The sequence below is a fragment of the Bison bison genome, unplaced genomic scaffold (assembly GCF_000754665.1).
Source record: "Bison bison bison isolate TAMUID 2011002044 unplaced genomic scaffold, Bison_UMD1.0 scf7180017864480, whole genome shotgun sequence".
Taxonomy (NCBI): domain Eukaryota; kingdom Metazoa; phylum Chordata; class Mammalia; order Artiodactyla; family Bovidae; genus Bison; species Bison bison.
In genome coordinates, this window is record NW_011495040.1 from 1,349,081 (window position 1) to 1,360,089 (window position 11,009).

The following is an 11,009-nucleotide window of genomic DNA, read 5'->3' on the forward strand; positions in this document are numbered from 1 at the left end:
TTTTCACTTTCATGCATTGGAGAAGGAAATGGCAACCCACTCCAGTGTTCTGGCCTGGAGAATCCCAGGGACGGGGGAGCCTGTTGGGCTACCGTCTGCGGGGTTGCACAGAATCGAACATGACTGAAGCGACTTAGCAGCAGCAAGTATTAGTCGCTCAGTCGCGCCTGTCTCTTTGAGACCCCATGGACTGTAGCCCACCAGGCTCCTCTGTCCATGGGATTTTCCAGGCAAGAGTACTGGAGTGGGGTGCCATTGCCTTCTCCGATAATAGAATATAGTGGTATCTAATTTTCATTTCCCTAATGATTCAGAGAAGGCAATAGCAACCCACTCCAGTACTCTTGCCTGGAAAATCCCATGGACGAAGGAGCCTGGTGGGCTGCAGTCCATGGGTCGCTAAGAGTTGGACATAACTGAGCGACTTTACTTTCACTTTTCACTTTCATGCATTGGAGAAGGAAATGGCAACCCACTCCAGTGTTCTTGCCTGGAGAATCCTAGGGACGGGGGAGCCTGGTGGGCTGCCGTCTATGGGGTAGCACAGAGTCGGACACGACTGAAGCGACTTATCAGCAGCAGCAGCAATGACTAGTGACAGTAACCATCTTTTCTGGTGCTTATTTACATCTTCTCAGATGTGTCTGTTCCAGTCTTTCGCCCATTTTTTAACCGACTCATTTCTCCTCTTATTTATTACTGGCTAAAATTCCAACAGGAACTCTGTGGTTTTCAGGAAGAGGATGACAATGCACTGGCACAAGACTCAGTGAACAGATCAAATTTTGTATTGGATAGACAGCCCAGAAACACACTGTGCATATGGGGAACTTGACATGTAATAGCAGTATCATTTAAAATTGGTCAGGAAGAGGGAGATTATTCCATAAATGATCCTGGGACAACTGGTTATGCCAAACTAAGATCTTTATCTCATATCACTACAAATATTAAATCACAGATGGACTTAATCATCATTAAAATTTTAAATAATTAACCTAAATGAAATAATGGCTTTAAGTAGTAATTGAGCTTCCCTGGTGGCTCAGTGGTAAAAAATCCACATGCCAGTGAAGGAGACGAGAAGATCCCCTGAAGAAGGGAATGGCAACCCACTCTAATATTCTAACCTAGAGAATTCCATGGACAGAGGAGCCCGATAGGCTACAGTCAATGGGGTCACAAAGGAGTCACATAACTTGGCAACTAAACAACAAGTAATAATTAGCTTCTGTGGACATTCCTTTCAAAAAAAAGACAACCAGACATGAGGCGTTTCCTGATGGCAATGCACACCACTTAGGAAGTATTCTTGCCAAAAAAACCTCAACCCTGAATGTGATCACACCTCTAGATCTAACTACTCTTAGAGGGATAGGGGAACATGTGTAAAATCACCAAAGGGACACTGTCAGCAAAAGCCAGACTCCGGGAAGCCTTATGGGACAAACAGCCTGGTTGTTCCAACAAATATATTACAAAGGAGTGGCAAAAGAAACACAGAGGGAGACTACCATCGAAAGAGATCCAAGAGACACATCACTGTTGCAAGGTGTTGACCTGATTTGTATCTCAAACCAAACAAATGGTTGCTATACATATATCTACTGTAATACTGCTATAAAATGTTACCTAAGCACTCACCAAGGCACATGCAGGGAATGGCATACAAAGATAAGGAGAAGGGAGATGTGGGCATTCTCTGCTGGGGACACCCCCAGTCTCCCCACCTTCCAGGCAGATGAAGTTTGCTGTGAATGCCAGAAATAGCAGCACCCATCTTGAGGGCAAGGCTCTCTTCTTCTCATCCTGGTCTTGAGGTCTTCTCATCCTCATCCACACAGGCCCATGATGAATAAACTGCAAAACTGATCTCTTACTTCAGATGTCTCAGAGGTGAGGACAAAATACCTCTGACTCAGGACCCCAGTGCCTACCTGCTGGGTGGAACAAAGGGCAGATGGATGGATGGATGGATGGAGACAAGCCGATGGACAAATGGATGGGTGAATAGAGAAATGGATGGATGACTGGAGGGAGACAAGCATATCGACAAGTGGATGGATGGGCAGATGGATAGATGGATGGATGGATGGACAAGCAGATGGATGGATGGATGGATTGAAGGATAGATGGAAAAGCAGATGGACAAATGGATAGATGGATGGACAGACAAGCAGATGGACAAATGGATGGATGCCTAACCTACCAACCACATCCCCTGAGTCTCACTAAAAGCTCAGGCCTCAATCCTAGTGCAATGCTCAAAGACAGACTGAAGGGAGATTGAAACATAATTTCTAAGGTTATACAAGGTCTAAACTGGACAAGTCCTAAAGGATCATTTGTTCTAACATCTTCATTTTATGGAGCATAAAACTGAAATCCACAGATGATTGTTGCCTCTTTAGAGGCACAGACAGGTCTAGAACCCAGATGTCTTGACTCCTGGTACCATGATTTTTATATTAAGAGGTTGTTCTTTAACACTTTTTTCTTTGTATCCTTAACTAGGTCATTCAACCAACTTTGTGGTGACCGTCCTCTTACCCTCCAAGCGGTCGAAAGATTACTGGATTGCCAAAGGATCGGCTTTGCTCTGCCAGCTAAATGAGTGAAAACATCCCACCTCTATACTGAAAAAGAACCAGACCAGAGATCTTTCCCTAATGGGGAGAAAATTCTGTATAACTTACAAATAAGCAAAAGGGCTTTACTTGCAATCTGGCGTAAACGCAGCAAGTGTGGCTTTTATTTCTTTTATAACCTAGAATAAAGTGTTTGAGTTCTTTCTTTCTGCTTGTGATTTAAACTCTGATGTGAAAGCAGTGGGTTTAACCCTCACATCTTAAGCCTACTCCCCCTCCCGCATGTGAGAGGCAGCTTCCCATTTGTAAGGAGTTGGGCCCAGCATGAAGGGGCAAAGAGGGGTTGGGCAGAGTCAGAGCCCAGGACTTCCTCATCTATCAGGGCTTCCTTCCTCTTTACGTGAATATGAAAGGCCCAGTGTACATGTCAGTCATATGGCCCTAGGTCCTTCCATTTCTGACCAGATTAAGAGCCCAATGCATGAGATCTGGGCCCACAGTGACATTCCTCCACCCTATGGGGCTGGAATGCAATTCTTAGAAGAGCCTGTGGTGCTCTCAGGAAAGAGCAGGTCGCTCCTGCCCAAGTACAGAGGAACTTTGCACTTTAGGATAAAACTACTGGGCTTCCCTGGTGGCTCAGATGGTAAAGATGGCTCAGATGCCTGCAAAGCAAGAGACCCAGGTTGATCCCTGGGTCAGGAAAATCCCCTAGAGAAGGAAGTGGCTCCCTACTCCAGTATTCTTGCCTGGAGAATCCCATGAACAGAGGAGCATGGCAGACTACAGTCCATAGGGTTGCAAAGAGTCAGACACGACTGAGCCACTAACATTTTCAAGTGAAAACTGGCCAAGTCCCCCCCAGGTGCACTGGCGCCCCTGCCACCTCAGGCCAGTGCTGACATGGAGCAGCCACTTTGGGGTGGTTTGTTTTTTAAATTTTTATTTATTTGGCTGTGCTGGATCTTCTTTGCTGTGCACAGGCTTTCTCTAGTTGCGACGAGTGGGGGCTAGTTTTGGTTGCTGCGTGTGGGCTTCTCCTTGTGGTGGTTTCTCTTGTTGCAGAGCACAGACTCTAAGCATGTGGGCTTCAGAAGTTGCAGCACACATGCTCAGTAGTTGTGGCATTCAGGCTTAGTTGCTCTCTGGCATGTGGAATTTTCCCAGACCAGGGGTCGAATCCATGTCCCTGAACCCATGTGCCCTGCATTGGCAGGTGGATTCTTATCCACTGTACCACCAGAGAAGTCCAACCACTGTGTTTTGCAAACCATTTTGCCAATAGAATCTGTTGCTTCCTTGCCCTAATATGAGCCAAGAACTTGGGTACCACTCAGCTAGGATGTGGATCTCTGGAGAAGGCCATGACACCCGCTTAACAGGAAGTTGAAAGAACAGCATCAGCCACAGTAATCCTTCCCTCCTGTTTACCTCCCCTCTTCCACCTTCATATTAAAAAACAGAGACATCACTTTGCCAACAAAGGCCAGTCTAGTCAAAGCTATGGTTTTTGCAGTAGTCATGTACGGATGTGAGAGTTGGACCATTAAGAAGGCTTAGTACCAAAGAATTGATGCTTTCAAACTGTGGTGCTGGAGAAGACTCTCGGGAGGCCCTTGGAGAGCAAGGAGATCAAATCAGTCAATCATAAAGGAAATCAACCCTGAATATTCATTGGAAGACTGATGCTGAAGCTCCAATACTTTGACCACCTGATGTGAAGAGCCGACTCATTGAAAAGACCCTGATGCTGGGAAAGAACTGAAGGCAGGAGAAGTGGACGACAGAGGATGAGATGATTGGATGGCATCACGGACTCGGTGGACATGAGTTTGAGCAAACTCCAGGAGATAGTGAAGGACAGGGAAGCCTGGTGTGCTGCAGTCTATGGAGTGGCAAAGAGTCAGACATGATGGAGCGACTGAACAGCAACAACAACCCCACCTTCATCCCCCTACCTACCAAAGTTAAGAACAGACTCAAGTCACTGAGAAGCAAGGAGCACCACTTATATCAGTGCAGAAATCAGCAACTCCTCTTGGTGCTTCAAGAAGGAAGAGGTACTTCCTAAGCTGTAGGAGTGGCTGCAGCTGCAGAAGTCAGATGGTTGACATTAGGCACCTGAGCAGCTATAATCTGAGGTCAGAAAGCTACAGGAAACTGTGCCAACCTCATGCAGAGCCTAGCCACTGCACACACTTGTGTCTGCTGGAGCCGGCACATAACTGCCACCACTATTGAAGAAAACGGTCTTCTGCCCCTTTCGCCTTCTGAATCTCCCTCAGTGTATCCCATGAGAAGACTCTCCATCACAGCAGCAAGGGTATCTGTGAGAGTTCAGCCCTCCCACCCCAGCCCTCCCACAGGGGGCACGGAGTGGAGCAGAGGTGGTGGACGTGGGTCCTGATTGCCATCACGTTACTCTTTCTGTGGGACCCCAAAGACGTTCCCGGCCCTGGAAACGACAAAGAAACCCTTTGTCATTTCTGAACCCACAGAAAGTCTCTGGGACTCACAGATTTAGAAAATAAACTTACAGTTGCCAGGGAGACAAGGATAGGGAGTTTGCGATGGACATGTACACACAACTATATTCAGAATGGGTAACCAACAAGGACATGTATAGCACATGGAACTCAATATTATGTGGCAGCCTGGATGGGAGCGGGGTTTAGGGGAGAAAGGATACACATACATATGGCTGAGTCTTTTCGCTGAACACCTGAAACTACCACAACATAAACTATACACCAATACAAAATAAAAAGTTTGAAAAAAAGAGAGAGAAAGTCTCTAGAAAGGAAAGCAGAGCTGCAAGCCCAGGCAATCAAGGTAACCAAAACAAGATTAGGAACAAACACATCTGCTGCTTATCGGCCCCGTCCAAGTCCTGGGTAGGCCCTCTCAGGTTTCTGTGAGCTGCTCAGAGGCCCAGGAGAACCATGAAAAACCTCGGCCACATGTAGGAGTTCCTGGTTGGTAACCAAGGTGGAACACAGGGAGGCGGATGGGAGGCAGGGTGGAGGGAGTGCGTGGAGTTTCCATTTCAGACTCAATCAGGGCAGTTTGGCTCTTACTCATTTTTTAGAGATATTCTCCATAAGACTTTATTTGGAAAACACAAAGACATATAAATTATAAATAACACACAGGACAAGGGCAGGGGGAGAGTTTGAAAACCACTTTCTCGCACAGCACCTCTGACAAACCCTACCATCCACCAGTCTTCACACGTGGATGAAACATCCTCACACACTATACCCGGTGAAAGCATCTGTCAGAGTGTGGGAGGCACCCTAGTCACCAGACCTTGAACAGAGAGGAGCAGAATAGAAGTCCCAGGGCCTGCTGACTCCACTGCAGCCAGAACCAGGAGATGATAGAGAGAAGGGTGGCAGGGTCCATGGCTTCAGGCAGGCCTAGGTGTGGGGCTAGGAGTGCAGCAGAGGTGGGATTCAGAGCGTGTGAGAGAAACGTTGCCTGATTGATATACACAATGTAGGGGGGGAAATCACAAAAAAATGATTTTCATATAATTCATTTACAATTAATTAATATCACACAGCTCATTATGTTACAAAACTATACACTTCCCCCAAACACTGGTAGATAACCCAAAGTCATTCCTTGGAAAAAAGAATCAGTGCTGGCTTTTATTCTGAGTCTCTTTTGGGTTGTGCCTCTCAGGGCCAGCCCAGAGTGTGGAGTACAGGAAGGGCTGTCCTTCAAGTCCAAGGGGTCAGGGTCTTGGCTTGACTCCTCTGGTCAATATAGGAACTATGTCTCTGTTTGGAAAGCCAGCACCAGCTCCCAGAATGCAGGAGTCCAGAGAGACAGGCAGGCACTGCTGGCTACCATCTAGCTGTGGGGTTATTGCCTGGGATGAGGAGCAACAGATCGGTGGAGAGGGGCCTGTCCAGAACAGGGACCTTGAACTGTGGGGCTGCAGCACTCGTTGACAAAGAAAAAGAGTCTTCGGGCACAACAGGAGCAACTAGACACCCCAAGGCCCCCAGAGGCCTGCACGGCTTTTTTTCACCTCTCTCCTCCAAAGACAGGACTGGATTTCAGTATGTTAATAGGGTTCCTACATCCCGGCCTTTTTACCCCAGCCACAAGAAAACCAAATGGTACAGGTGCTAAGACCAGCACGACGACTCTCCCTCAGCTCTCTGCTTCTTGGTTCAAGGATTATTAAAACTAGGTTACTCAAACTTGCTAGTTATCAGCATCTGGGCAATGTCAGGCAAGGACCCTGACCACACACAGGCACCGCCAAGCCAGTATGATTCTTCCCTGGCTCTCTGGCTCTCTCCCCTATCCCAGCGTGGATCTGGTGTGAACACCATGCAGCCATCTCAGGTCAAGACAGTAGGAGTCAAGAGGCCCATGACCTCAGGCTCACCTGGTCCTTTCAGCTGAGGTGTAACATGCCCAACGCTTGCATGGCCACCTTGAAAGAAAAGACCCCAGACTGAGAAGGTAATAAACAGGTCAGTGTATACCTCCATCAGTGAAGGATGGTTAAATTTAATCTGGATTCCCCTCCATCAGAGTGGACAGAAGACCTCCCCTCCATCACTGCCCCAGGGCTGTGAGGAACAGGAAAGGCTGCTCCCTAATGGTGGGGACACTCACCCCAACCACAGCCCTGAACCTCTGCCTAAGCAAATAAGACCTACATTCCTGGACTGCTGCTCATTCGCACTTAACGGGGTGAGGACCCATCAGGGGATGGGCTTCTGGCCGGCCCAGTTGCCTCACTTCTCTTCCAGTCAGACCCACTGGTCGCTAAACTGCTGAAAGCCCTGCATCTGCTGCAGCTGCCTCCACTTCTGGAACTTTCCTGGCGCTTCCCCTGGCAGGTGGGCACTTCTGGGCAGAGACATGTGTGGCAGCAACAGTGAGCACCCCTTAGACCCAGTTCCTGGTACTAACGCTTCAGGGGCGGGCACTTCCGTAGCCAAGATGGCAGAAGAGGCAATGGGTTTCTGGAGAGGAAGGGCGAGGGATTGAAGGATGGTCCCACAGCATGATGCCTTCCCACACCTTTAAGGCTCAAGACCTCACAAAGCAGATAATGTGAAAGTTTAAGAAGGCTGGGGAGGCAGGGGTCTGGAAGCCACCTGGAGAAGAAGAGACCACTTTTGAAGCTTTATTTTTCCTTCATATGCCATCATTGTATTCTCTCCAGATCCCCTAGCTCTGAGGAAGAAATGTAAGATTCCTTGTTAACTGCTTATAATTACTGCATTTGCCTAACAATGGATCATCACCATCTGGAAAGTCACTGAAGATTACAGCATTTAAAGAGGGATGAAAATATTTAAAATGCTATTTACTTAGAACAACTGAAGTGGCCCTTAACCCTGTTAATCCCTCCCGAATCCCTGTAATGGCCCTGCTCTTAAAGAGGCTCTTTAACACCCACAGAGCCCTGCCCAGATTCAAGTGTCATATGCTCAGAATCATCCTTAAGGATTATCACAGGGCTGCCAAGAAGGGGAAGAAGGAAGGTAGTCTCTCCACAGCCACTGCCCTGGGCCCCCTCACCCACCCCTTCACTACGGGTGTCTCACTGGCTCTGGGTTGTTAGCCCCTCATCTCTTCTTCTCCCTGAAAAGGAGCGTCTTTGGAGACCTCATGCTCCCTTGAGGCCTCACCTAAGAGAACTCCAGACAAGATCACCACAGAAAACCCTCTGATGCAACCCTCATAGAGCACAGTCAGGACAGCTGCTGTAGCCACATACACCAAACTGCCCAGGATCACATGAGAGAGGAACCTAGGTCTTTGCGCTGGTTCTCACAGACTCTGATAGAATTAGGGGTGGGGGCACTGAATGGATCTGTTGCAGGAAGGGGGACCCCTTCTAGGGCCTGTAAGTGGTTGTCTAGTACCCAGAAATGAATTATCCCAAGGAGACACTTGAGCTGACAAAGCAAGAGATTTTTATTGGAAAGGGTGCCCCGGTGGAGAGCAGTGGGGTAGGGGAACCCAGGAGAACTGCTCAGCTCCTGGCTCGAAGTCTTGGGTTTTATGAGGACGGGATTAGCTTCCAGATTGTCTTTGGCCAATCATTCCGACTTAGAGTTCTTCTTGGTAGTGCATGCATTGCACAGCTAAGGTGGATGCCAGTGAGAGGGATTCTGGGAGGTGGTAGGACGTGTGATGTCTCCCTTTGACCTTTCCCGAACTCTTCTGGTTAGTGGTGGTTTATTAGTTCCACGTTCCTTAACAGAACCTCCTGTCCTAAAATAACTCACGCAAGTGGTTACTATGGTGCCTGGCCAGGGTAGGCGGTTTCAGTCAGTGTGCTTCCCCTAACAGATCCCGGCAGGGGAAACTGCACGAACAAAGAGGAAGGGGCTGGAAAGCTAAAAGTAGGAGAAGAAAAGGCAAAAAGAGAAGGGCGGTACAAGCAAAGGTTCTGAACTGTCTCCTGACTTTGATGAGCTGCGTCACCTTCAGTTTTTTCATCAGTAAAGGAGAAGAAACTACCACCTCAGAGGTTGGTTTTGTTACAGAGTCCAAGCCTGCTCTGGTCCCCACACGAAAGGCCAATAAATCTGAGACAAGGTGTTAAGACAAGGAAGGGACTTTATTCCAGAGCCAGCTGACCAAGAAGATGGTAGGTCAGAGCCTCAAAATAACCATCTTGTTGGGGCCTGAATGCCAGGTTCTTTTATGGATCAGAGATGGGGAGAGGTGAGGAAACAAAGTTAAAATACCATTTAATTCCTGCAAATATCTCCTAGAATGGCAAGCCTCAGATATGGGGATGTGTTAGTTTCAGTTCCTTACAATCATTTCATGGGTGGTGTGAAATGGAATATCTCCTGTCATATCAACAAACAAAGATGTCATATCTATCTGTGATTCTGGCCTCCCGAAATGTGAATTTCTGGGCCATTAAGTGGGCAGACAGGGGCACCGGGTGCTGCTCCATTTGCCACACAAAGAATTCAAGAATGTCACGGTCCTTCTCAGGTGGATGGGGTAAAGTTATCTCCCTGAGGCAGGTCATTAGGTATGCCCATAATAACAAAAGCAGCAAGGTAAGGGTTAAAGCCACAGAAGCAGATCCAATGTAAATTCAAAATTAACCCTTCCTGGTTACAGTTTTAAGGATTGAGAGTCTGTGTGAACCAGTTAGCACCAATCAATCCATAAATATTCCTTCCTCCCCTGGGAAGCGTGAGCAGCCAGTAAATGATAGGGCTGGTTCTTAGCCCCCATTGGGTGTCAGAATCTCATGGACAGATTTTTAAAATATTGACTCCTGAGCTCTCTTCCCTCAGGGGCAGGTGTCAGGGTTAGAGGCAGATTTAAGGAGTCTGGGAGCAGGCAGCAATACACACACACACACACACACACACACACACACACACTCTGACAACCCAGAGAGTGACAAATCCCAGCCTTGCCAGTCAGCCTGGGGTCAGAGGCTGAGAAATGATCAGAGGGTCCAACCCACTCTGCTTTGCCCAAGCACTCAGTCCAGGGGGTGAGGAAAGATCCACGGATTCTATTCCTCTCTGGCTTTCCCTGCAGACCTGAAGAATAGGAGAGAAAGATGGCTGGAGACCTGGGGCCGGATTTTCTCAGTGCGGGAAGGAGAGGAGAAGGCACTGCAGACAGTGGAAAGGAAGAGCATTAACAAAGGTGGAGAGGCAACGGCAGGGACATAAGGTTTCTGAGGCAGAATATCAGAGGCAGAACCTGGAAAAACATGGGGTCTGGGTGCGAGGGCATCAGCATGAAGAGAGCAACAAGAAACCCTAAAAGCTTCTGGGTAAGAGACACTTGCAAGATTAGTCCCACAGAAAGGTAGGAGGAGGACCAGAGGACGATGACCTTGGGATCAAAGGGGGCAAATCCGAGAGACGTTTTACTAGAAGAAGCTAGAGGCCTGGTGAAGGTGGAAAATGAGAAGTCTTAGGTGAGGGCTTTTGTAAACTAGAAAGTACTGTGTGAGGAACTGTTGTTACTGATACACGGAATGCAGGATGCCAAGAGAGGTGGGGGTGAGACAAGCCCAGGATGTAGCCAAGTTTTCCCACGGAGGGAGACCCAGAGAATCCTGGCTCCTAAGATGGAAAGTGGACTCCCAAGGAGGAACTTCTAGAGTGAGGGGATAGCGGAGGACGTGGTCTGAGACAACATGAGGTGAAGGTGGGTCTTCCGAAGAGAAAGAGGGCACCTGGAGAAAGGCAGGCATCAGGCAGACACCACCACCAGCTGGATCCCGCCTCCACCCCCTCAGCCCAGCCAAGGGCTGCCATTTTCTTCCTGGAGTCCTCTCACGACAGCTGAGGACTCTGCCAGGAGGGGGCGCTGGCGACCACGATCTGGAGGGAGTGAGCCAGGAACGGAAGGTATGCTACAGGCTGAACTGGGTTTCCTCAAAATTCACATGCT

The 11,009-nt window shown here is 48.3% G+C and overlaps 1 protein-coding gene across 1 annotated transcript in view; it reads left to right on the top strand.

Moving 5' to 3' along the window:
- DNAH6 (dynein, axonemal, heavy chain 6) overlaps positions 1-3,019 on the top strand; it is a 280,222-nt gene extending 277,203 nt beyond the window's left edge. The window contains exon 78 of the mRNA XM_010862179.1: positions 2,515-3,019. Within this exon, the coding sequence (XP_010860481.1) occupies positions 2,515-2,618 (104 nt within the window). The 3' untranslated portion in view covers positions 2,619-3,019. The remainder of the gene's footprint in view (positions 1-2,514) is intronic.
- The last annotated feature ends 7,990 nt before the right edge of the window (positions 3,020-11,009 follow it).